Source organism: Phalacrocorax aristotelis, chromosome 24 (genome assembly GCF_949628215.1).
Source record: "Phalacrocorax aristotelis chromosome 24, bGulAri2.1, whole genome shotgun sequence".
Taxonomy (NCBI): Eukaryota; Metazoa; Chordata; class Aves; order Suliformes; family Phalacrocoracidae; genus Phalacrocorax; species Phalacrocorax aristotelis.
Genome location: NC_134299.1, coordinates 7,134,626 through 7,159,514, shown reverse-complemented (window position 1 = coordinate 7,159,514; position 24,889 = coordinate 7,134,626). Strand labels below are relative to the sequence as shown.

Below are 24,889 nucleotides of genomic sequence, written 5' to 3'. Positions count from 1 at the left end.
TGGGCGGGAAAGGCTTCTCTCCTTCCATTGGCTCAGTGAGCTGTCTGTCTGTTCGGTACCGCCTCTCGTTAACGATCCGCTCTTTCTATTGGCTGATGGTCACGTCACTCCGCTGCACCGCCCACCGGCTCGGATCCGCCGGGCACGCCCCCCGCCCTCACCCCTGCGTGCCGTGTGCAAAGGAAAAACAGCCGTTAAACGGGCCGCGGGGCGGAGCCAGGGAGGGGACAAGAAGCGGCGCCACGATTGGTGACAGCGGGATGTTCAAACTAGTATGGGGGATTACGATTGGTTCGTAGGCCGCCGCGGCAGGCCGGGCTCCCTCCTCGCGCTCGGGCGGGTTATTGTCTACCGGCTCCAGCGCGGACTCGGGACCGGAGCTCAGGCGGCGGCAGCACCATGGTGAGGGGCGGCGGCGGGAGGGGCCGGCCCGGCGCCTCCGGGGCCGCGGGGAGGGGGGGTCCTGGAGCCGGTACCGGAGGGCGGGAGGCGCCGCCGCCGCTGCCCCGCGGGGGGACGGGCCCGGGGGTGACGGGGCGGCCGCTGAGGGGCCGGAGCCGCCGCTGTCAACGGGGAGCCGCGTCCGCAGTGGGGAGAGGCCGGGAACGGGCGGCTCCGGTGGCGGGGCCCCGCCACCGACCGTGACCTTGGGCACGGCGCCGGGCCCTGCCCGTACCGAGGGGCTCCCGCGGCGCGGCGCCTCCAACGGCGCCGAAACCCGCGTCCGTGTGTCCCGCCCTCCCCCCATACCGCCGCCGCGTAATCGGAGCCTTCCGCCGGCTCTGTCCCCTTGCGAGGCCTCTCCGTCCCCCTGAGCCTCCCCGGGGCCGGCGGGAGGTGAGCGGCGGAGCCGGGGGCTCCCTCGGGCTGTCAAAGCTTTCCCGGGGGAGGCGTCGCCGCGGCTGCCGTTATTCCATCGGTTACGGTTTTGGAGGGAAACTGCCTCTTTACAGCTCCTTTCTGCGCTTATATATTGTAAAAGTTGATCGTGTAGCGAGGAAGTGACCGTCAGGGGCATAAAAGGCACCGAGCGAGGAGCGAGTGGCCTGGAGAGCGTCTGTCAAGCGGCCCCTGCCTCGGGGAGCCTTTGATTTCCTCGCTTTAGACCCCAACCATCATCTCCGTGCACTCGGCAGAGCTCGCTGGTGGCTTCCCGAGGAAGAGCAGGAGGGAGAAGGCTGGGGTTTCATCCTCGGTCGTGTGGCCGGGGCCCAAAACTTGTGGAAGTTACAGTTGCAGGGTCTGTAACTGCCGTTTAGGATACGAGGAGGTTTCCAAGCGGGAGATAAAGACCCTGATCACTAAGGGTTAACGTGGAAGTGCTCTGTGGAATTATGCAACCCTCGCAGGCGCTGGAGGATATCGTGTAACTGGTGGCAATAGATAAAAAGTTGCTTTTTGAAGTATTTTAGTCCTGTTTGAAACGAGAAGAAGGGGGGAAGAAAAAAAGCTGCTTGCAGGCTGTGAGAGACTTGGCGTGTTTGATCTGCCGGGGTTTCGGTGCGGGATTGCGCTGCCAGCGAACGACTTCCGCGGGGAGAAGGGAAGGAGACGCCGCGTCGCTGCGCCCTTCGGCGCGGTCCGCTCCGGAAGAAGGAGCGAATCGCTGCCCCGGCTGAGCCCCTGCAAGCACCGCGTCCCGAGGAAGGGAAGGGAAGGAAACCTCCACGCTGCAACGGCAGCAGCCCTCGAGGAGGGGGACAAGCTTTGGCAGGGAGCCGCCGGCGGCTCGGCTCTAGGGACCTGTTGCAGCGCTTCCTCTGCAAAACCCCGCAGAGGGTTTAGATGTTGGTGAAGGTGGAGACAAACCTCGGGACTTCCACTGCGAGGCTTTTCTTCCCTCTTTTTGGTCAAATGTGTAAAGAAGCATTGGGTGGGCAGCTGCCGGCTGGAGAACTGGCACTGCGAAAGTTCACAGCTGGCTGATAAAAGCCCTCAGTGTGAACAGCCGGGGCTTCTCCAGAACCATCTTTTATTTCTAGAGCGAGGAAATATCCCCAAATTCCCCTTCCTGATTTCTGAAGTTTTACTGAGTGATGTTTTCTCCTGATAAAAGTAATTCCCAGTGCTTCACCGCAGCGACGGCAGCGTCGAGTCAGCACTTCAAAGTGTTTCTGGACACGTCTCCAAGTCGCCCCTCGGCCTCTCTCCCAACAAACCAGAGCCAACTGCTCCGAAAGACTGTTCCTGTCCCGGCGTCAGCTGCCAAAACACTGAGGGGGTTTGCCGGCCAGTGGCATTGCCGCGGCCAGATCTCCGCTGCCGAGCCCGCCCGATGCTGCTCCGCTCATTTTAATGCCCCACATCAAATATTTTCCCTTAATGCGTCCCCGTGGTAAGCTGGTGTCTTATTTTAAGGATTAATACGCTCAATTAGCATCACCTTGGTCTCCAGGGGATCTCTGGATCCTGTGGTTCCTTCTGAATGAGCGGGAAGGGCTGGCGGCAGTTTTCAGCTCCCTCATGCCGAGACGCGATTCCCCCTTTTCTTTGAAGTGGATGGGGGTTACGGGATCAATATGTGGTCTAAAAACAGGCATTACGAGTGTGGATACCCTTAGGGCTCTGCTTTCCCTTCACAGTGGCTGTACGGGGGCGTCTCTGCTCATCATGGGCTGGGAGACTTAATTTTGGCATTCTAGTTGCTGTTATTTCTTAAACGGACGCGATCTGGGGTCAGTAACGGCCGGTTTGGGTACTACACGGCAACAGGCTTCCCTCCTCCCTCTGGTAAAAACCCCACGTTCAGCAGCACACCTTCCCTCGCGCGGGAGGGCCTGGGCTTCTCCCAACAGCCCTGCTGCGTCGCCTGCCGCTCTCGCCTTCGTTAGAAGCGGCTCTCGTTAGCTATTAGCGACGTCACGGTTTTTTCCAAAACCCTTTGAATCTCTCGATTTCCTTCAGGTGGGTGTGCCAGAGCCTGGCAAATCCACTGTCAGCTCTTCCTCGTTTCTCCGTGGCTTCCAAACTCCGGTGCTTCAGGGTTTCAGCCGCCTTCTTGCAAAGTGATTTTCATTAAATCCCAGATTTTTCTGGGGCTCCCTGATGATTTTTTTTTTCCGTTCCGGAGCAGGAAGGGAATCGGCCTTGAATCCCACATTCAGTATCCTGCCCTGCGACCTGTGTCAGCGCCCGCCTCCAGAGCAGAGAAAACAAATCTGAAATCAAACTGTTCCCACAACTGCTGCTGCAAAAAAAAGAAAAAAGAGGAAAAAAACAAGGGGTGTTTTGGGCTGGTTTCCCCCCATTTGGCTTTTTATGGAAAATAATGAGAATAGCAGGAGCCAGAAAGGAGAGGCACATGCCCAGGGCGATAAAGCAGCCTCGAACCCCGCCTTGTCCCCTCGAATTCACCTCATTTCGTGTCGTTCGAGAGGCTGCGAGTTCCCTGTGGTGGCAGAGAGCGTGTTCGCTCTGGATTATAGCGCAGCAGGTCTCTCTGGATTAATTAAGATTAATTAACAGGTGCGTTTTTCTCTCTTGCAGGCTGGTGGCAAGGCGGGAAAGGACAGCGGGAAGGCCAAGGCAAAGGCGGTGTCGCGCTCACAGAGAGCCGGGCTGCAGGTGAGGCGGGTGCGGCATTGTAAAGCTTGAATTTCTGAGTAAAACATCCACTTTTGGGGCGGTGGGTTGCCCCAGACTTTTTTTTTCTCTTGGAGGGATGCGAAAACTTAATTGTTTTGGGATTTACCTTGTTGTGGAGCGACAGGGATGCCCGGGCTCACGGGGGGAGCTGTTTGCTCCCAGCTGCCTCCTGACTCGGGCAGGACCTGTCCCCTCGACAGAGAGGGTGTGAGGATTAATTGGGATAATTTTGATAACTATAATGAAATTCCATGGGAAATGTGTCGGGAAGGATCTGCATCAGTCCTGTGCCTGACTTGTCAGTTCTGTCTCCCTCATTAAAGCTCATGTTAACCTCCTTATAGGATGAGCTCCCAGAGGGGTAATTATGTGTGAGGGGGCGGCGGGTGTTAACGAGGTGTTAATTGCTCCCACCCCAGTTCCCGGTGGGCCGGATTCACAGACACTTGAAGACTCGCACCACCAGCCACGGGCGAGTGGGCGCCACGGCTGCTGTCTACAGCGCCGCCATCCTTGAGTACCTCACCGCCGAGGTAGGTCCCTGCCCTCCCGCCGGGTAGAATCCCAGATAAAATCCTGCCTCTCAGGATCCCGAGCGTCTCCCTGCTGTCTTGGCAGGTGCTGGAGCTGGCGGGAAACGCTTCGAAGGACCTCAAAGTCAAGCGGATCACTCCCCGTCACTTGCAGCTGGCGATCCGTGGGGATGAAGAGTTGGATTCCCTGATCAAAGCCACCATTGCCGGTGGAGGTGGGTATCATTCCCATCCCAAACTGGGAATTTTTAGCGCATGGAGGGGAAAATATGCGGGGAATTTGGCAGCGGTGATAAGTACGGGAGGCTCACCGCCTCCTCGGATCCGCCGGGGTTATCGAGGATTTCTGGGAGGTTTTTGGGCAGCCTGGAGGCATCTTGATGGGAATCCTCCTCCTCCTCTCTCCGCAGGTGTCATCCCCCACATCCACAAGTCTCTGATCGGAAAGAAGGGACAACAAAAAACGGCGTAGAGAAGAGGGGGAGGGGAAAAAAAGCAGCCCACTCCCTCACATTGTCGTACTGTACCTGGGACAGGCTAAATCTTGGGAATAGGCGGAATTGCTTTGTAAGGAATAGTTCAAAGGAAGAGCAATAGACAATTGGCTGTAGAGAGGGGGGAAAACATTGGTTTGGGCTTTAGATTCAAAGTTTGGCACGAAGCCGTACCTGTCGGGCGGCGGCGGTGGGTGCGGTGCTCGAGGGGCTCGGCTGCTCCCCTGGGTTTGATACAAAAATGGAAGGGATAAACCATTTTTTACAAAAAAAAAAAAACAACCCCAACCTCTGCTGTGGTGCCGTGGGGGGGAGGCTCCGGGGGGTTGCTGGGGCTCCCTGGGGCGGCGGGGGGCGGTTGGGGGCAGCCGGGACCCGCCCCCGCCCCCCCCCCCCCCCCCCCCCCCCCGCGCACCCGGGGGAAGCGGTGGGGCCCGGCCCGGCGCGCTCCCGCGCCAAATGCAAATCTGTCCCCGCCCCATATGTAAATGTGCGGGGAAGCAGCTGGGTGGTGCCTCCGCTTATGCAAATAGGCGGTGGGCGGGGCGAGCCCCGGGCTCCGCCCCACATTCCCGGGGTGCAGCGGGAAGGGGGGCGGTGGTTGGTGCCGGCTGTCCTGAGGGCGCATCTGCCCTGGGCGTGGAGGTCCCCGGCTGTCCTGGTGTGGGGGTGTTGGGTGTCCGTCTGTATGTACTGGGTGCCTGTCTGTCTGGGGTGTCCATCTGTCCTAGGGGGAGGGGTCCTGGGTGTCCCATCTGCCCTGGGCATAAGGGCGTCAGGTGTCTGTCAGTCCTGGGTGCATGGATCCCCGATGGCTGTCTGTCCAGGGTTGTGAGGCCTGCACGTATGGGGCCTGGCTGGCTGTCCTGGGTGTGTAGGTCCCGGGTGTGTGTCTGTCTGTCCAGGTGTGTGGGACCTGGTTGTCAGTCTGTCCTGGGTGCATGGGTTCCAGGTATGTGTCTGTCTGTCCTGGGTGGGTAGGTCCTGGCTGTCCCATCTGCCCTGGCCATAATGGTGTCAGGTGTCTGTCTGTCTGTCCTGGGTGTGTAGGTCCCAGGTGTCTGTCTGTCCAGGTGTGTGGGGCCTGGCTGTCTGTCTCTCCTGGGTGCACGGGTCCCAGGTGTCTGTCCGTCTGTCCTGGCACACGGTACCTGGATCCTGGCCCTCTGCCTGCAGGCACCTGACCTCGGGTGGGGCCAAGCCGTACCTGGCCGGAGCGGGGCAGGTGCCGCAGGCCATGGGTGGTGGAGGAGGAGGAGGAGGGAGCTGGGAAGGCTCCAGCACTGGCAACACCAGCGCCCGGTTGCATCAGGCACCAAGAGGCCACGGCGGCCACCTGCCCGCCTGGGTGCTATCGCTGCCCCACCGCCCCGTCCCACCGGCCCCGGGATGGGCGGGCGGGGCCGGCCCGGCCGGCAGAGCCTCGGCCGTGGCGGTGCGGCCGCCGCTGTCACAAGATGGTGGCGGGAGGTGACGGGTTGAGGCCTCGGGGCCAGCACAATGGCGGGGTCCCAAGATGGCGGCGGCGGGGAGGGGCCGTCCTCCCCGCCCGTGGCCGGCGCAACTGCGCATGCGCCTCCGCCCTGCCGCAAGGCGCGTGCGCCCGCCGGGCCGCGCCGCCGGGCCGTGCGGGAGGTTCCATGCGGCCGTAGGGGAAGGGGGGGAGTGCGGCAGGGAGCTCCGGATCATTCCCACGCCGCGGAGCCCTGCGAGGAAGGCGAGACGCTCTGGATCCCTTCTCGACCCCGGTCGCCGCCAGGGTGGCCGCAGGGGACGCGAGGCAGCCACGGAGGGGGAGGTCGCGCGCGGCGTTACGTAACCCGCCTCCCCCGCCCGCTGGCAGTGGTTGTGCCGCCCCAGACCCCGCGGCGCGATCGGCTCTCTCCATTGGTGGGAGGAAGCGGGGGGGCGGGGCGAGGAGATATAAATGGAGGCGGGGCGGAGGGCGCATCGCTTAGTCCGCTGCGGCCGTTACAACGATCTGTCGCGTCCTACGCTCCCGCCCGCCGCCGCCGCCGCCGCTCGTTCTCCTCCGCCACCGCCATGAACGGGCAACTCAACGGCTTCCACGAGGTGTTCATCGAGGAGGGCACCTTCCTCTTCACCTCCGAATCCGTGGGCGAGGGGCACCCAGGTGCGGGCCGCGGCGGGGCGGCGAACGCGCAGGCGCGGCCCGGCAGCGCGCGGCCGCCTCGGGGCCGGCGGGGGGGGGGGAGGAGGAGGGGGGGGGGGGAAGAGGGGGCTCTCCCGGTGGGGGAGGGGAGGGGGGTATCCTGGAGGACAGGTTGGGGGGGGCGGTGACGCCACCGGGCGCGCGCGCAGTGCGGGGCGACGCGCGCCGCATTGCGGGCCCCAGCGCGCACGTGCTTCCCGCGTGGGGCGGGCGGGGGGGGGGACACACACACGCTCAGGGACGGACACCCCCGGGATGGGGGCACGACACGCACCGGGGGTGGTGGGTGTGAAACCGGGTGACGTCAACGGCGAGGGGGGCCGTGACGAAGCAGCTGCGGGAAGCGGCCTGTCCCGGTTCCCCCGCGGGAGCCCCACACGACGCCCCCCCGTGCCCCCCCAGCCGGGTGGTCCGACCGCCGCGGGTCTCCCCCCACAGGGGGTCGCGGCGTGGCCGCTGGGGCCGTGACAGGCCTGCTGAGGGCCCCCCACCCACCCTCGGAGCACCCATGGCACCCGTCCTCGGGGGCCTTCAGATGTGCCCCCCAACATGGGGGGGGGGGGCGGGACCCCCACGGGGGGCTGTTTCCGGGTGCCCTGGGGTACCGGCACCCCCCCCACCCCGCTTCAGGCACACGACTGGAAAGCGGCCGCCTCCCCCCCACCCACCAGCACCCACCGCCCGGCCGCGCCCCCCACCCACGGCCCCGCGGCGTCACCGCAGCCCTGCGGCCGCTCTGGGGGTACCCCCGGGGCTCCCCGGACCCCAGATCCCGCGCTGCCGCAAGGGAGATGGCGTTTAGCAACGGCGTGTGGGCGTTAAGGTCCATTCCCTCGCTTTTTCACCCCAAAAAAGCGGCTGGGGGGGCCGCCTCCCCTCGCCCCAGCCAGGCGCTGCCTCATCCCCTCCCGAATCCAGCCCAAAAGGTCACTGCCAAGGACGTCCGCGGTCGGAGGAAAGTTGCTTATTCATCGCTGAGCCCCGAGCGGCCCTTGGGAAGGTCCGGGAGCAGGAGGGGGCTCTCCCTCTCCCAGAATAATCCATCCCAGGGACTGGAGGGAACTGGGAATCCGGTGGGAGCTGGCCGGGCGCGCTCTGGGGCGGCTGCTGGCACCAGCCACCGCCCCCCCCCGGGAGGCAGGGGCAGAGCTGCCGGGAGGCTGGCGCGCTCTGGATCCGGAAAGCCAGGGCTGGAAAAGGGGGTGCCGGTCCCCTTCGGCAGTGCCGGAGGTGGCTGAACCCAACCCCCGGCCTGACTGTTACTGGAGCTTAACTGGTAAATGCCTGAGATTCCAGGCTAAAAACCTGGCGCAGGGACAAGGCGAGGGCTGCGCGCGCCACGGGAGGCTGCCGGCTTAAGGGGAGGCTTGTGCTCAGCCGCTTTCCCGGCTTAGCGTGGACCCGACTGTGCCGAGGGGCAGTGGCTCAGGAAGGAAGGGCCGTGCCGCACCGCCCTCACGGCATCCCGCTCTGTGTCCCCTCCCCAGATAAAATCTGCGACCAGATCAGCGACGCTGTCCTGGACGCCCACCTCAAGCAGGACCCTGACGCCAAGGTGGCCTGCGGTGAGTTGCTCCCTGGGGATGCGAGGTGACGCCGGCGCCGGGCGGGTGACACTGGCGCTGACGTCCTCCTCTTTCCCTTCAGAAACGGTGGCAAAGACAGGGATGATCCTGCTGGCAGGGGAGATCACCTCCCGGGCCGCTGTTGACTACCAGAAGGTGGTCCGGGACACCATCAAGCACATTGGTTACGACGACTCCTCCAAAGGTACCGTGCCGGGGCGGGTAGGGGTCAGCGGCTGGCTGCGGCGCGGGGTTCGCCGTGCCGGGCTCACCGCAGCCTCTGCTCCGCCCCAGGCTTCGACTACAAGACGTGCAACGTGCTGGTGGCGCTGGAGCAGCAATCGCCCGACATCGCCCAGGGTGTCCACCTGGACCGCAGCGAGGAGGACATCGGCGCCGGGGACCAGGTGAGTCCCCCGCGCCGCGTGAGCCGCCGCCGTCGGGCTGGAGGAGCCGCGGTTTCATCATCCCCTCTCTCCGCCGCAGGGCCTGATGTTCGGCTATGCCACGGACGAGACGGAGGAGTGCATGCCCCTCACCATCGTCCTGGCCCACAAACTGAACGCCAAACTGGCCGAGCTGCGGCGTAACGGCACCCTGCCCTGGCTGCGCCCCGACTCCAAGACACAGGTGAGGGTCCCAACGGGCCTCCTCGCCGGGAGCCCCACCGCCTCTGGGCCGTTGTCCCCAAAACCACTCCCCGGAGTCCCCAAACCTCCCGCCTCATGCGCTGACGGCCCTGGCGTTCCCCCCTCGGCAGGTGACGGTGCAGTACATGCAGGACCGCGGTGCCGTCATCCCCATCCGGGTGCACACCATCGTCATCTCGGTGCAGCACGACGAGGAGGTGTCCCTGGACGAGATGCGGGACGCGCTGAAGGAGAAGGTGATCAAGGCAGTGGTGCCGGCCAAGTACCTGGACGACGACACCATCTACCACCTCCAGCCCAGCGGCCGCTTCGTCATCGGCGGCCCCCAGGTACGGGGGCTTTTCCAGCAGCGCGGCGGAGGCGGCGGTGCCGGCGGCACGGCGGTGACGCTGTTGTTCCTCCTCGCAGGGCGACGCCGGTCTGACCGGTCGCAAGATCATCGTGGACACGTACGGGGGCTGGGGGGCCCACGGCGGCGGCGCCTTTTCGGGGAAGGATTACACCAAGGTGGATCGCTCGGCCGCCTACGCCGCGCGCTGGGTGGCCAAATCCCTGATCAAGGCCGGGCTGTGCCGCAGGGTGCTGGTGCAGGTGGGTGTGGGCGCGTCTCCCCCTCCTTCCCCGCACTTTTTGGTGGGGGGGGGGGGCTCCTTGGATTTAATCCTTCTCTCCCCGTAGGTCTCCTATGCCATCGGGGTGTCCCACCCGTTGTCCATCTCCATCTTCCACTACGGCACCTCCCAGAAGAGCGAGCGGGAGCTGCTGGAGATCGTCAAGAAGAATTTCGACCTCCGCCCCGGGGTGATCGTCAGGTAACGGGCGCCGGAGAGGGGGGGACACGCGCCGCTGGGAGAGGAAAAGAGGGGGGGACGCCGGGGCGGTGGCAGCATGTGGGGGTCCCCTCCCCGGCCCCGGAGCAGCCGCGGTCACCGCCTGGTGCAGCTGGAACCGGCAAGGAGAGCCGCTTATGCCGGAAGATAAAGCGCTTTCGGGCGCGGACGGGGGTAAGTATCTGCCGAGAGCCGAGCGCTTGGAGCTTCTCCGGCTTCTCGGGAGTTGTGGGGAAGGGGGGGGGGAGACACACGACCGGGGAAGCTCCAACCGCCCCCCCGGGGATGGGGAGGAGACAGAGGCGACGCCGCAGACCCCCCGGCCAGGCAGGGAAGGGGCGAGCGCGCAGCCGGATCCTCTTTACTGAGTTGAGGACTTGTATATTCCAGGGATCTGGATCTGAAGAAGCCCCTCTATCAGAGGACCGCAGCTTATGGCCACTTTGGTAGGGACAGTTTCCCTTGGGAAGTTCCCAAAAAACTAAAATACTGAAAGAAAAAAAAAAAAAAAAAAAAGCCTTGTTAGGCTTTTTCCCCCCACTCCTGCGGGCGTAGGTTACAGAGAAGCTCGCGGGCTCTGGGGGAAAGAGCTCCTCGGCCCCACCCCAGGCTCTCCTGGCCCCGTGTCCCGCCCCCCCTCCCCCCCGTTCTCTCTCTTTCTCTCTCTCTCGCCATCGTTTTGGTTGCGTGGGGACCACGCGCGGCCTCGTGCCTCTCCCCGGCCTCCCCCCGCCGTGGCCGCCGATCCCTCCGGCTTTTTTTTTTTTTTTTTCTTTAAAAAAAACAAATCTGGTGTGACGTCTGAGCTCAGAGACGGCAAAAAGCCCCCCCGAGCACTCCCCCCCCCTCCGACCCCCCCCTCTTTCGACTCTCACTGTCCCGCCGCGGGGTGGGGGGACGACGTTTTGGCTCCCCCCCACCCCCTTTCCCGCCGGGACCTCGCTGGTGCTGGTTTTGTTCTTAAACCCCAATTTTAAACCTCTCGTGTCTCAGAGGATGCACGTTTTGGGGGGAGGGTGGGTGGAGATGGAATGGTGTTATAACGCCGCCCCCCCTCCCCCCCCCCCCAAATCCCCCCTGCGGGTTTGGTACCGGAGGAAAATGTTTTATGGTCTTTTTTTTTTTTTTTTCTTTATAAGAAAGCTGAAGTGACTCCACAGCTGCACAGCCCCCCCCCCCTTCCACTCCCAGCTCGGTGCTGAGGGGGGGGGGGGGGGGGGCTCGGCCGAGCTTTTTATATATATATATTTTTTGGGGGAAAAAGGGGAGGGATTTGGCCCTTCATACTTGAACGTGTTATTTTTAGCGGTGTATTTATTGTGTGCTGAGGCGCGGGGTGTGAGTACAGAGAAGCCCCCGGGCTCAGACGGCAGCTCTTGATTTTCCTGAAAGCCCCCCCCCCCAGCACCTTCACCCCCTCCTCCAGCCGCCTTTCCCCCACCCCCAGGAGGCCGAGACGGCCTCTGAATCGGGGTGAAAAAGGGGGGAAATCGGGTTTATTTGATGGAAGGGGGAGAGGGGCAGGCAAGCGCTGGGGCTGCCCGGCCCCGGGACCGCGGCGCATTTGGCCGGTGTGGTACAGAGAAGCCGGCTTGTTTACCTGCCCGTCCCGGGGGGGCCGGGGCCCCCAGAAGTGCCTTGGGGGGGTGGGGGGTGCTGGCAGGGGGCTTTCTCCTTTTTAGGGTTTTTTTTTTTTTTTCTTTCTTTTTTTTTTTTTTCCTGGAGTTTTTATTACATTTTGTTTCAATTTCACTATTCCAAAAAGAAACTTCAAAGAAATCTCAATAAAATTACTAGATTCGACCTTCCCTGCCTCAGCCTGCGCATGGGGGTGGGGGGGAAACAGGCACAGTGGGGTGGGCTTTAAAAAAAAAAAAAACTGCATTTATTTTGGTGCTCAGAGCTCGGGGCCCCCCTGTCCCCCCTCGCCACCACGGCCCTCGGGCCGAGCCTCCTCTTCCTCGCCGCGCCAGTTGGCGAAGGCCACCTCCTGCGCCAGCTGCTCCAGGGGCGGCCGGCCCAGCGCCAGGTTGCGGAGGGAGATGCAGGTCATCAGGATGCTGCGAGGACCGGGGAGGGGGGGGTCAGTAATGGGGTAGGGGGGAAGAATTGGGTGGAAAAAAGGTGATTTTGGGAGGGGTGGGGGGGTTTCACCTGCGGCGGAAGAGGTAGAATTTCTTGCGGAGGAAGCGGTGGAGGCGCTGGGCCAGGCCGGCCTCCCGCCGCCGGTTCTGCTCCTCCAGCCGCCGCTGCCGCCGCAGGAACGCCGTCACCACCGGGTCGGCGGCCGCCCCCGCCGCCAGCGGCTCCCCCAGGATGGGCTGCAGCTCGGGGGGCAGCGGCTCCTTCTCTGGGGGGGAGGAGAGGGGCGAGAAGGGGGTGAGCGGGGTGGGGGGGATCCCCGGGACACCCGCCCCCGCCGAGCCCGGTGCTCACCGGTGCCGTTGCGCACCCGCTCCCGCAGCTCCTGCAGCCGCGTCAGGTTCCTCTCCAGCGCCAGCGCCGTGGTGTTGACGTAGAGGTACATGTAGCAGGAGGGCTCCGGCGACACCGTGTGCACCTTGTGGTACTGCCCTGCTGGCAGCTGGGTGCGCGGGGGGGGGGGGGGGGGGCGTCAGCACCCCTCGGGGACTCCCCCAATGTCCCCGAGCCCCCCCCCCGGGGGCCTCACCTGCATCCCCTCGCCCTCCTGCAGGGAGCGGTTGCGGTGCTGCTCCACCAGCTCCACCAGCACTTCTCCCCGCAGCACCCGCAGGCTCGTGTTACCCAGGTCCTCGCTGACAAAGTTCTCCAGGTGCAGGCCTGGGGGAGCATAAAAAAAGGGGTTGCAGCCCCCCCACCCCCCCCCCAAAGGGTAAGGGGGTGTGTAACGCCCGGGGTGCCCCCCTCAAACCCAGGGCGTCCCCGTACCGGGGAAGTCGGCGATGAAGACGGCGTCGGTGTGTCCGTCCAGCTGGCTCTCCAGCTCCTGCAGCCGCTCCCGCCAGGGCGACAGCTCCAGCAGCAGCGGCAGCAGCCAGGGCGTGGGGCTCCACGGGGACCACGGCGCCCGCACCACGTCCACCCGGGGATCCACCAGCCTGTGGCGACGGGCCCTCAGCACCCTCCGGCGGCCCCCAAACCCCGGCTTCCCCGTCGTGTGTGTGTCGTCCCCCCCCCGCCCCGAACCACCTCTGCTGGAAGCGGTCGTTGATGGAGACCCAGATGTCGAAGTAGATCTGGGGCTGGGAGACGTTGTAGCGGGGCAGGAGGTGGCTCAGGCACGTCGAGTATTGCTTCAGCATGTCCGCGTGGTCCTTCCAGCGCCGGCTCTGCGTGAACACCTGCGGGGCGGGGGGGGGTCCCTGGCTGTGTCGGGGATGGAGACACCCCCCCCCCCGTGCCCCCCCAGCCCGCCGCAGGGTCCCTGCTGGCTCACCCCTGGTTTGAGGTAGCCCACCTCCCCGGTGAGCCCATCCCGGTACGTGATCTTGACGTGCTGGTGGAAGCGGGAGTGAACCATCATGTCCCAGGAGTAGCCGTAGAGGCCGTTGGTCCAGTTGTTGTAGCCCTGTGGTGGGGGGACAGGACACGGGGGGGGGGGGTGGGGGGGGGGACGGTGGGGTGACACCAGGGCACAACAGAGGCCCCACCGCATGGTGACGAGGAGGAGATCCCTCTATCTCCACCCCCGACCCCCCCAGCGCTGTCCCCATGTGCTCAAGGCCCCCAGCACTGCCCCTCTGTCCCCTGGCAGACCCCCACCATGGTCCCCCTCCAGCATCCCCCAGCCCCAAGAGCTCCGTCATCCCTGTGTCCCCAAAAATGCCCCCCACGTCCCCAAAAACAACTCCCCACACCCCCCAAGAATTCCCCCCCCCCACGTGCCTAAAACTAACCTGTTCCCCCAAAAATTATTCCCCACATGCCCAAAAATGCCCCTTATGTCCCCTAAAATAACCCTGGTATCCCCAAAAATGCCCATGTCCCCAAAATTAACCTCCACGTCCCCCAAAATAACCCCGATGTCTCCAAAAATCCCCCCACATCCCCCAAAATAACCCGTGTGTCCCTAAAAATAATCTGTGTCCCCAAAATGCCCCCACGTCCCCAAAAGTAACCCTCACAACCCCCCAAAATAACCCCCACAGCCCCAAAAATAACTCCTGTGTTCCCCAAATGCCCCCCAAAGGCCCCCCCAGCGATGCCCCCACCTGGGTGATGAAGTGGGAGTAGGGCAGGAAGAGCTGCTCCAGCACGTAGAGGACGGTGAAGGCGGCAGCAAGGTGCTGGCGAGGCCGAAGGCCCGCCCCCCGCCGCCCCCGCCGCCCCCCGTAGTGGCAGTCGGGGCTGGGCTGGGGGGGGCGGGTGCTGGGCAGGACCCCCCGCAGCCAGGGGGGGCAGCGGGCGCAGAGGCGCCGGGGCCAGCTGGGGTGGCAGAAGAGCCCGCTGCTGGCCAGCATGGTGTAGGGGAACATGCCTGGGGGGGGGGCACAGCACCCTCAGCGACCCCCCCCTCGGGCACCCCAGGGTGGTGGGGAGGGGGGCTGGGCGCTCCCATCTGGGGTGGGGGGCTCTAAGGGGTGCTTCTGCCCAGCGGAGGGGTGCTTTGGGGGTGCCTGGGTGCCCCCACCCAAAGTGGGGGGCTCTGGTGGGGTGGGGTGGGACGGTGCCCATGCCCAAGGTAGAGGTGCCTGGGGGGGGTCCTGAGGGTGCCCAGGTGCTCCTGCCCAGAGTAGGGGTGCTTTGGGGGGGGTCTCTGGGTGCCCTGGCCCAGGGTGGGGGGGCTCTGGGGCTTGCCCCTGCCCAGGACGGAGGTGCTTTGCAGGGGTCTGAGTGTGCCCTGCTTGGGCTGGGGGTGCTTTTGGGGGGGGTCAGAGGGTGCCCGGGTGCTCCTGCCCAAGGTGGGGGTGCTCTGGGGGGTGGGAAGGGTGCTGTGCCCCCCCCCCAGTGCCTCACCGATGCTGAAGAGCTGGGAGTTCATGCAGTGGAAGTAGGTGACAAAGACGAGGGCGAGGGGCCGCGTGGCGTCGAAGAAGAGGAGGAAGCCAGCCGAGAGGTCGAGCACCAGCCCCCCGCCGTGCACCACCAGCAGGCTGGTCATCTCCTCCGACAGCACCAGCCTGCGGGTGGGCGCCCGTCACCCTCCTCGTCCTCACCCTGCCCCCTCCTCATCCTCACCCCCTTCCCCTCCTCATCCTCACCTGAAGGGTGCGAAGAGCCAGTGGCGGGCAAGGGAGCCCATGGAGTAGCCACCCACCCAGTCGGCGTCCAGCTTCTTCAGCCCCGCGATGAAGTACACGATGAAGATCTGGGGGAGGGAAGGGGTGAGGGGTGGTCCCGGGGGGGGACCCAGGCGTCTGGGGCGGGGGACGGGGGACGCGGGGGTCCCACCTGGGCGCGCAGCAGGGTGTAGTTCCACAGCGGCACGTGGGCGTTCCTCTTCTGGGGGCGGAAGAGCCCGTCCACGGACCTGCGGGGACACGGGGGGGACCCCCAGGGGAAACGGGGGGGGGGGGGGGGGACCAGGCCACCGTCACCCCGCTGTCAGAGCCACAGAGGACACGTGCCACTGCCCCGTGGGGACACGGTGCCATGGGGAACCCCGTGCTGCGTTCCTGGCACCCCACGGGGACCCCTGGTGCCAGCAGGGACACCAGCACCCATGACACCCCTGGGGACACCGAGCCAGGGGACCTTGGTGCCATAGCGGGGGACATCGGCACCCGTGACACCCCCTGGGGACACCGAGCAGGGGACCTCGCCGGGATCCCCCGATGCCTCCCACCTCAGCCCATGCTCCCCGGCGGGCACCCCCTTCCTCGCAGCCCCCCAGCCCGCGGGGTGCCGCGGGGTGCCACGGGGGGTCGCGGGGTGCCCACCCGTAGCGGTCGGCGCCCAGCAGCGCCAGCTGGAAGGCCAGGAGCCCGTAGAGGTAGGAGTGATTGTTCCAGGAGGTCTTGTCGAGCAGCAGCAGGTACCAGTAGGGCCCCAGGAAGGCGACGCAGCTCAGGCGGTAGCAGCATCCCGCCATGATGCCCAGCGCCCCTGCGGCACCCACCGCAGCCCGCTGTGCCCAGCCCAGCCCCCTGCGGGGCGCAGCCCCGGCGCCCGGCCCCCTCTGACACTGCGACACCAGTCCCAGAGAGCGGCCCCGTCCCGCCCCGCTTCCCCTCCTGCTCCCTGGGCCCGGCCCCGGCCCAGCGCCTCTCCCACCGCCCGGCCCAGTGCCAGTGCCCGTCCCAGGGCCCGTCCCAGGGCCCATCCCAGCGCCTGTCCCAGCGCCCGTCCCAGTGCCAGCGCCCGTCCCCATCCCCGTGCCAGTGCTGTCCCAGTGCTGTCCCAGTGCTGTCCCAGTGCCTGTCCCAGTGCCCGTCCCCGTCCCCGTGCCAGTGCTGTCCCAGTGCTGTCCCAGTGCTGTCCCAGTGCCTGTCCCAGTGCCCGTCCCCGTCCCCGTGCCAGTGCTGTCCCAGTGCCCGTCCCCGTCCCAGTGCCCATCCCAGCGCCAGTGCCTGTCCCAGCGCCCGTCCCAGTCCCAGCGCCAGTGCCTGTCCCAGTGCCCGTCCCAGTGCCCGTCCCAGCGCCTGTCCCAGTCCCAGTGCCCATCCCAGCGCCAGTCCCAGTGCCTGTGCCTCTCCCAGTGCCTGTCCCAGCGCCAGTGCCCGTCCCAGCGCCCGTCCCAGTGCCCGTCCCAGTGCCAGTGCCGTCCCAGCGCCCGTCCCAGCACCCGTCCCAGTGCCCGTGCCCGTCCCCGTCCCCGTGCCCATCCCAGTGCCTGTGCCCGTCCCAGGGCCTGTCCCAGTGCCCGTCCCAGTGCCAGTGCCCATCCCAGTTCCTGTCCCAGTGCCTGTGCCTCGCCCAGTGCCTGTCCCAGTGCCAGTCCCAGTGCCCGTCCCAGCGCCAGTGCCCGTCCCAGTGCCTGTCCCAGCGCCCGTCCCAGCGCCAGTGCCCGTCCCAGCGCCCATCCCAGCGCCCGTCCCAGTGCCAGTCCCAGCGCCCGTCCCAGTGCCTGTGCCTCTCCCAGTGCCTGTCCCAGTGCCAGTGCCCGTCCCCGTGCCCGTCCCCGTGCCCGTCCCAGCGCCCGTCCCAGTGCCAGTCCCAGCGCCAGTGCCCGTCCCAGTGCCCGTCCCAGCGCCCGTCCCAGCGCCTCTCCCAGTGCCTGTCCCAGTGCCAGTGCCCGTCCCCGTGCCCGTCCCAGCGCCAGTGCCCATCCCAGTGCCTGTCCCAGTCCCTGTGCCCGTCCCAGGGCCTGTCCCAGTCCCTATCCCAGTTCCCATTCCAGGCCCCATCCCAGTCCCAGTGCCCGTCCCAGTGCTCAACCCAGTGCTTGTCACAGTCCCAGTGCCCATCCCAGTCCCAGTGCCCGTCCCAGTCCCTATCCCAGTCCCAGTCCCTATCCCAGTGCTCCCTTCTCCACACCCAGCCCGTCCCCATCCCAGCGCCACCCCGTGCCGGTGGCGGTACCGAGGGCCATGGTGGCGTGCAGCAGGTACATCCAGTCGAGGGGCAGGGGCCGCAGGAAGGGCAGCAGGGGGAAGCGGCACACCTCCAGCCCGTCCAGGAAGCGCTGGTCCAGGTGCGCCAGGCCCCGCTCCTGGGGCACGTCCAGTGCCATCAGCAGCCCTGGGGGGGGATGGGGGGTCAGTGCCCTGCGCTCCTCCCCCCCTTGGGACCCGGGTGTCCGGGCGGCCGCTGACCCCCCCCTCCCTCCCCCAGACCTCGCCTGGACCTTTGCTCTGGCCGCGACGTGGCATGGCCTGGACGCCCGCGGCCCCCCGAAGTGCCCAGGGACCCCCAAGCGCCCGGGGACCCCCCCAAGTCCCCGGGTCCCTTTAGATGCCAGGGTGCCCCCCAACCACCTGCACCCCCCCTCCAAATGCCTGGGACCCACCAGCCACCGGGGTCCCCCTCAAATGCCTGGGCTCCCCCCAACATCTGGGTCCCCCCTAGATGCCCAGGGACCCCCAAATGCCTGAGCCCCCCCCCCCCCGACATCTAGGTCCCCCACCAAATGCCCGGGTCCCCCAACCACCGGGGTCCCCCGAAATACCTGGGCTCCCCCTAACATCTGGGTCCTCCCTGGATGCCCAGGTCTCCCCAAATATCCGAGCCCCCCCCCCCACAAATGCCTGGGCCCCTCCCAGACAGCTAGGTCCCCCCAAAAATGCCCGAGTGCCCCCTAACCACCAGGCTCCCCCCAAATGCCTGCGTCACCCCTGGATGCCCAGGGTCTCCCAAATGCCTTGGACCCCCCCAAATGCCCGGGGCGCCCCCAACCACCAGGATCCCCCCCCCCCCCCCCCGCAGCCCCCCACCCCCGGCCTCACCGAAGGCGCCCCGGAAGGCGCCCAGCGCGGCGGGGTCCGCGGGCCGGTGCAGCAGCCGCACGAAGCGCCCCCACCGCGACACGTCCCGCAGCTCGAAGCCCAGGAGGCGCCGGGCCCGGCCGGCCCCGCTCCCGCTGCCGCTGCCGGGGTCCTCGGGGGGCGGAGGGGGAGGGGGGCCGCCCCCGGGCGCCCCCCCCGCCGCCTCCCCCCGCCTGCGCCGCGCCGGCCCTGCATGCAGCGGGGGTCGGGGGTCGGGGGTGGGGGGTCGGGGGTCAGGGGGCACCGAGTGCCCCCCCCGATCCCGTCCCCGACGCCCCGGTCCCGCCGCCGTACCCGCAACCGCCGCCGCCGCCATCGCCACGGCCCCGCCCGCTCGGGCACGTCACGCCACGTCACGGGGCGCGGCCGCCGACCGCCACCGCCCCGGGGCGAGGGGCGCGCCCCCCTTCCTCCCCTCCGCCCACCCCTCTCACCCCCTCCCCGTCACCCCTGACCCCGCCGCGACCCCTGACCCCGCCGTCACCCCCCGGCCCCGCCGCGACCCCTGACCCCGCCCCTCCCCGCCCGGGGCTTCCGGGAGCGGCGGGAGCGGAGCGGAGCGGGGCGGCCATGGTGGGGCCGGGGGGCGGCCGGGGGGCGGCCATGGTGGGGCCGGGGGTCTCTTTGGGGGTCCCCTTGGGGTGCCCATGGTGCCTACGGGGGGCCTGGGGTACTTATGGGGCGCTATGGGGTGTCCGGGGTGCCTGCAGGGTGCTCGGGGAAGTGCCTGTGGGGTGCCTGGCAGGTGTTTTGGGTGCATGTGGGGCACCTATGGGGTGTGCAGGGTGCCCATGGGGTGCTTCGGGGGTGTATAGGGGGTGCCTGGAGTGCCTGTAGGGTGCTTGAGGAAGTACCCGGGGTACCTATGGGGTGCCTATGGGGTGCTCGGCAGGTGCTCGGGTGGATATAGGGTGTCTCTGGGGTGCCCAGGGAGCCTGTGGGGTGCTTGGGGGGTACCCTTGGGGTGCTCAGGGTGCATATGTGGGGTCTGGGGTATGTATGGGGAGCCAAGGGGGTGCATATAGGGTGCTGAGTAGTGCCTGGGGTGCCTATAGGGTGCTTGGGGATGTGCCTATGGGGCACCTGGCAGGTGCTTGGGGTGCCTATAGGGTGCTTAAGGAAGTTCCCAGGGTGCCTATGGGGTGCTTGGCAGGTGCTCGGGTGCATATAGGATGTCTCTGGGGTACCTATAGGGTGCTTGGGGGGTGCATATGGGATGCCCAGGGTGCATATGGGGGGGTCTGGGGTACATATGGGCTGCATACGGGGTGCTGAGGGGTGCCTGGGGTGCATATGAGGTGCTTCTCAGGTGTTTGGGGTGGACATGGGCCACCTGTGGGGTGTTCAGGGTGCCTATGGAGTGCTTGGGCGGTGCACGTGGGGTGTCCAGGGTGCATAGAGGGTGCCTATAGAGTGCATGGGGAAGTGCCTGGGCTGCACACAGGGTGCTTGGGGGTGTGATTGGCGTGTTCGGGGTGTGTCCAGGGTGCCTATAGGGTGCTTGGGGAAGTGCCTGGGGTGCATATGGGGTGTGCAGCAGGTGCTTGGGATCCATATGAGGCGCCTGTTGGGTGCTTGGGGTGCCTATAGGGTGCTTAGGAAAGTGCCCGGGCATCATATAGGGTGCTTGGCAGGTGCTTGGGGTGGATATGGGGTGCCTATGGGGTGCCCAGGGTTCATAGAGGTGCTCATGGTGCTTGTAGGGGGCTGGGGGGTGGCCAGGGTGCACATGGGGTGCCCATGGGGTGCTGGGGGTGTTCCTAGGGTACATAGTGTGTGATTATAGGGTGCTGGGGTTGGCTGGGTTGCCTATGGGGTGCTGGGGGGTGCGCAGGATACATAGGGGGGTCTTGGGGTGCTTATAGGATGCTGGGATTGGCTGGGGTGCCCATGGGGTGCTTGGGCGGTGCCTTTGGGGTGCTCAGAGAGTGTATATGGGGTGCCTGGGGGATGCGCAGGGTACATAGGGGGTCTTGGGGTGCTTATAGGGTACTGGGGAGTGGCTGGGGTACACATGGGGTGCCGGGGGGTGCACAGGGTGCATAGGGGGGTCTTGGGGTGCTATTAAGGTGCTGGGGGTGGCTGGGGTGCACATGGGGTGCTCAGGAGGTGCCTATGGGGTGCTGGGGGGGTTCCGAGGGTAAATAGGGGGTGCTTATAGGGTGCTGGGGCTGGCCAGGCTGCCTGTGGGGTGCTGGGGGGTGTGCAGGGTACATAGGGGGGTCTTGGGGTGCTTATAGGGTGCCAGGGTGGCCGGGGTGCTCAGGGGGTGTCTGTGGGGTGCTCAGAGGGAGTATATGGGGTGCCTATGGGGTGCCCAGGGTACATGGAGGTGCTCAGGGTGCTTATAGGGTGCTGGGGTGGCCAGGGTGCACGTGGGGTGCCCATGGGATGCCGGGGGGGTACTGGCGGTCTGTACGGGGCCCTTGGGGGTACGCCCAGGGCACAGACGGGGTAGGAGGGCGTGTGTGGGGCGGTGGCGGGTGGCAGGCGCTCAGGGGTGCCGTGGGGTGCCCCTGCGCGCCCCTGACGGTCCCCGCAGCAGGCGGGCGGCGAGGCGGGCGGGCGCGTGCAGGCGCTGCAGCGGGAGGTGGAGGGCGTCAAAACCATCATGACCCAGAACGTGGAGCGGATCCTGGCACGGGGCGAGAACCTCGAGCAGCTCCACACCAAGAGCCAGGACCTGGAGGCCACCGTGAGGGCGGGGCGCGGGGGGGCGCGGGGTGTCCGGGCTGGGCTCAGGGTCCCCAGGCGGGTGGCACTGGGTCACTGGGGTGGCCTCAGGGTCACTGGGGTGGGCACGGGATCCCCAAGTGAATGGCATGGGGTCCCCAGGGTGGGCTCGGGGTCCCCAGGGTGGGCTCGGGGTCCCCAGGTGGGTGGCACTGGGTCCCCGGCGTGGGCTCAGGGTCCCCAAGGTGGGCTCAGGGTCCTCAGGGTGGGCACTGGGTCCTCAGGGTGGGCTCAGGGTCCCCAGGTGGGTGGCACTGGGTGCCCAGGGGTGGGCTCAGGGTCCCCAAGGTGGGCACTGGGTCCCCGGGGTGGGCTCAGGGTCACTGGGGTGGGTGGCACTGGGTGCCCAGGTAGGTGGTACTTGGTCCCCTGGGGTGGGCTCAGGGTCCCCAGGGTGGGCTCAGTGTCACTGGGGTGGGTGGCACTGGGTCCCCGGCGTGGGCACAGGGTCCCCAAGGTGGGTCCAGGGCTCCTGAGATGACACAGGGTCCCCGAGGGGGCTTTGGGGCACTGGGTCCAGTTGGGCACTGGGTGAGGGGAGTTGGGTGGCAGCAGTGTCCCTGGGGGGGTGGTGGTGGGGTCCCTGGGGTCACAGGGGGTGTCCCCAGGGTGGCATTGGGGGTCCCCGGCGTGGCTGTGGGGGGTTTCTGGGGTCACAGTGGGGTGCCTCCGGGGTGGCAGGGGGGGTCCCCACGCCCCCCTGAGTGGTGTCCCTGCAGTCAGAGCACTTCAAGACGACGTCGCAGAAGATGGCCCGCCGGTACTGGTGGAAGAACGTGAAGCTGCTCGTCATCCTCGGCCTCGTGGGCATCATCATCCTCATCCTCATCATCCTCCTGGCCACCGGCACCATCCACACCTAGAGCCCCCCCCACCCCGTCCCCACCCATGGGGACCCCCCAGCCGCCCGCGTGTCCCTGGGGAATACAGGGGTGACAAGCTGTGCGGGGCTGTGTGTGTGTGGGCCATGGGGACACGCGTGGGGACAGTGGAGACTCCCGTGGGGACACGCGTGGGGACACCATGGGGACGTGTGTGGGGGCACCGTGGGGAAAGGCGTGGGGCCACGGTGGGGCCAGGCACGGCCATGCCGGGGCGGGGAGCGGTGCCAGCCTGGCAGCCGGCACCGGGGAACAAAGGGCGCAGTGTGGTGGCACCGCCACCGGGGGGGTCCCTGGGGGGGACCCGCAGCTGGGCGGCTCTGGGGACCTTGGGGAGCCACGTTGCGGGGGGCTGCGGGGACCCGGGGCTCGAGCGGGACGTCCCGGGGGCCCACGGCTGCGGGGCCGTGGGGGTCCGGGGGGCGGGGGGGGGGGGGGGTGTCCCACCCGGGGGGGGGCCCGGGGACACGCACCGCCGGGGGCGCTGAGGGGGCTGCGGAGGGACCGCGACGTCCCGGTGTGGCGCCGGGGGGGCCGGGGCGGGGCCGGTCCCTCCCGCCGGGGGCGGCCGCTGGGGCCGGGGCGGGACAGGGACGGGCGCTCCGGTACCGGCACCGGCCCCGGTACCGACCCGGCCCCGCCACCGCCTCGACCCCGCCACCGGCCCGGCCCCCGGAACCGGCCCCGACCCCGCCGCCGGCCCCGGTACCGACCCGGCGGACCATGGTGAGCGCCCGGGGCTCCGCCGCCGCTTTCGCTTTCCCTTCCCGGGGGGGGGGGGCGGGGGGGGCACCGGGGCGGGGGGAGGCACGGGGCGCCCCCGGCGCTGTGGACCCGCCCCTTCCCGGGGCTCGGGACCGGCCCCCGGGGCTCAGGGACCCCCCCGGTCCGTGCCCACCCCCCCTTCCCCGGGCTCCTCTCGGGGGCGGGACGGCCGCGGGGGGAGTGGCCCGCCGTGGGTTTCCGTGTCCCCCCGCCCCCGGGGACCCCCCCGGGGACCCTCGCGTGTCCCAGCCCTGGCACCCCTGTGTCCCCCGGCCCTGCGGTCCCCTTGTGCCCCCTCCTCACGGAGCCCTTGTCCCCGTGGGCCCCCATGGCCCCTCTGTCCCCCGTTGTCCCCGCATGGGCCCCTCCCTTGGGGTCCCCGTACCCCCGCGTCCCCATGTGCCCCTTCCCTGGGGTCCCCTTGTCCCCACGGTCCCAGAGTCCCCGAGGCCCCCATTGTCCCCACGGTGCCCCACCCCTGCAGTCTCCCCGCCCCCATGGGCGCCCGGTCCCTGTTGTCCCCATGGGCCCTGGTCCTGGGGTGCCCCCTCCTCACGCTGCTCTTGTCCCCGCACGCCCCTTCCCCGGGGTCCCCACAGTCCCCAATGTCCCTGTGGTGCCCCTTCACTGGAGTACCCTTGTCCCTATGGCCCCTCTTGTCCCCATGGCCCCTCTTGCCCCCATTGTCCCCATGGCCCATGTCCCCTCTGTCCCCCCACATCCACTTGTCCCCATGGCCCCACTATCCCCGTGGTCCCCCATTTCCCCGTGTCCCCATGGCCCCTCTGTCCCCCCATGGCCCCCTGTCCCCTATGTGACCCCATGGCCTCGTGTCCCCTCTGTCCCCCCATGTCCCCTTGTCCCCATGGCCCCCCGTGGCCCCATGGTGCCCCTTCCCTGCAGTGTCCTTGTCCCCATGTCCCCAAGGTCTCCGTGTCCCCACGCCCCCATGTCCTGGTGGTCCCCACATTCCCCCTCCCGGCGGTGCCCGCACCCCCGGTGCCCCCACACGTGTGCCCCCCCGTCGGCAGGCGGGGCTGGCACGGTGCCAGCGCGAGGCAGAGGAGGTGACGGAGCTGATGAAGCAGAACTTCAACCGGGCGCTGGAGCGGGACGGGCGCCTCAGCGACCTCGACAGCCGTGCCCAGGACCTGCGCGCCATGGTGGGCACCTATGGGGGCGTACGGCCCCGGGGGGACACGCAGAGCCCTGGGACACGCTATAGGGACACACAGCGCTGGGGGGGGGGACACACACGCTATAGGGACACACAGCCCTGGGGGGGGGGGACACACACGCTATAGGGACACACAGCCCTGGGGGGGGGACACACACGCTATAGGGACACACAGCCCTGGGGGGGGGGGACACACACGCTATAGGGACACACAGCCCTGGGGGGGGGGGACACACACGCTATAGGGACACACAGCCCTGGGGGGGGGACACACACGCTATAGGGACACACAGCCCTGGGGGGGGGGACACACACGCTATAGGGACACACAGCGCTGGGGGGGGGGACACACACGCTATAGGGACACACAGCCCTGGGGGGGGGGACACACACGCTATAGGGACACACAGCCGTGGGGGGGGGGACACACACGCTATAGGGACACACAGCCCTGGGGGGGGGGGGGACACGCTATAGGGACACACAGCCCTGGGGGGGGGGGACATGGCCTGGGGGGCTGGGCGGGGGCACTATAGGGACGCAGTGCACGGGGAGGGGGTGGGGTGTGTGCTATAGGGCCGTACACCCCCATAGCCTGTGTGCCCCCCCAGACACTGTATGTCCGTAGGGTCGGGGGTCCCGGGTTACCCTATGGCTCCCGCTGTCCCCGCAGGGCCAGGCCTTCACCCGCAGCACGCGGGCCGTGGCGCAGCAGCAGCGCAGGGGACACCGGCGCTGGCGCCTGGTGGCCTTCGGCCTCGCCGCCTTCCTCCTCCTCCTGCTGCTGGCCCTCGGCCTGGGCCTGTGGCTGCCGCGGCCGCCCCCCGCCATCGTCATCGTCACCGTCCCCCCACCGGCAGGGACCGAGGTCCCGGCACCACCGGCACCTGCGGAGACCCTGCACTAGCCACGGGACTGTTTGGGGAGAACCAACGCTAAATAAGGACCGGGGCTGGTTTTGGGGAGAACCAACGCTAAATAAGGACCGGGGCTGGTTTTGGGGAGACCCTACGGTAACGGAGCAGCAGGACGATCGCTGGGGAGACCCTGGGGGCGCAGCACCTCCCCCCACCCCCGAGGGGGGCACCCGTGGCAGCGGGGACACAGCGGGGTCTCTCCCCCGTGCCTCAGTTTCCCCAAGCTGAGAAAGACACCGGA

General features: G+C 67.4%; 5 protein-coding genes across 8 annotated transcripts; 4 read left to right on the top strand and 1 right to left on the bottom strand.

The window, feature by feature from the left end:
• Positions 1-245: 245 nt before the first annotated feature.
• On the top strand, positions 246-6,746 carry LOC142068199 (histone H2A.V-like). The gene is given in 6 exon segments (XM_075117463.1): positions 246-293; positions 295-402; positions 3,487-3,564; positions 4,005-4,118; positions 4,204-4,333; positions 4,529-6,746. Coding segments are annotated over 6 exon segments (525 nt in total). The 5' UTR covers positions 246-260; the 3' UTR covers positions 4,591-6,746.
• On the top strand, positions 6,613-10,600 carry MAT2A (methionine adenosyltransferase 2A). Its single transcript, XM_075117427.1, has 9 exons — positions 6,613-6,746; positions 8,273-8,350; positions 8,433-8,555; positions 8,645-8,757; positions 8,837-8,980; positions 9,111-9,329; positions 9,409-9,591; positions 9,679-9,812; positions 10,221-10,600. Exons 1-9 carry the CDS (start codon positions 6,656-6,658, stop codon positions 10,321-10,323), a joined length of 1,188 nt encoding a protein of 395 aa, XP_074973528.1. The 5' UTR covers positions 6,613-6,655; the 3' UTR covers positions 10,324-10,600.
• Positions 10,601-11,699: 1,099 nt separating this feature from the next.
• Positions 11,700-18,512, bottom strand: GGCX (gamma-glutamyl carboxylase). The gene is made up of 14 exons (XM_075117422.1): positions 18,137-18,512; positions 17,274-17,432; positions 15,692-15,857; positions 15,204-15,282; positions 15,014-15,120; positions 14,769-14,932; positions 14,024-14,289; positions 13,249-13,380; positions 13,002-13,153; positions 12,741-12,910; positions 12,502-12,632; positions 12,267-12,414; positions 11,985-12,180; positions 11,700-11,890 (listed from the first exon to the last, which is right to left on the bottom strand). The coding sequence occupies exons 1-14, from the start codon at positions 18,489-18,491 to the stop codon at positions 11,728-11,730; spliced, it is 2,388 nt and encodes a 795-aa protein (XP_074973523.1). The 5' UTR covers positions 18,492-18,512; the 3' UTR covers positions 11,700-11,727.
• A 131-nt stretch (positions 18,513-18,643) lies between these two features.
• Positions 18,644-21,851, top strand: VAMP8 (vesicle associated membrane protein 8). Of its 4 annotated transcripts, none has more exons than XM_075117466.1 (3): positions 18,644-18,748; positions 20,718-20,870; positions 21,628-21,851. In XM_075117466.1, the coding sequence occupies exons 1-3, from the start codon at positions 18,746-18,748 to the stop codon at positions 21,769-21,771; spliced, it is 300 nt and encodes a 99-aa protein (XP_074973567.1). In that variant the 5' UTR covers positions 18,644-18,745; the 3' UTR covers positions 21,772-21,851. The 4 variants fall into 4 exon arrangements, with proteins under 4 accessions (XP_074973567.1, XP_074973569.1, XP_074973568.1 ...); XM_075117468.1 differs by having other exon boundaries at positions 18,665-18,748; positions 20,721-20,870; XM_075117467.1 differs by lacking the exon at positions 18,644-18,748 and adding an exon at positions 18,775-18,781.
• Positions 21,852-22,279: 428 nt separating this feature from the next.
• On the top strand, positions 22,280-24,889 carry LOC142068200 (vesicle-associated membrane protein 5-like). Its single transcript, XM_075117464.1, has 3 exons — positions 22,280-22,515; positions 23,586-23,717; positions 24,405-24,889. The coding sequence occupies exons 1-3, from the start codon at positions 22,513-22,515 to the stop codon at positions 24,636-24,638; spliced, it is 369 nt and encodes a 122-aa protein (XP_074973565.1). The 5' UTR covers positions 22,280-22,512; the 3' UTR covers positions 24,639-24,889.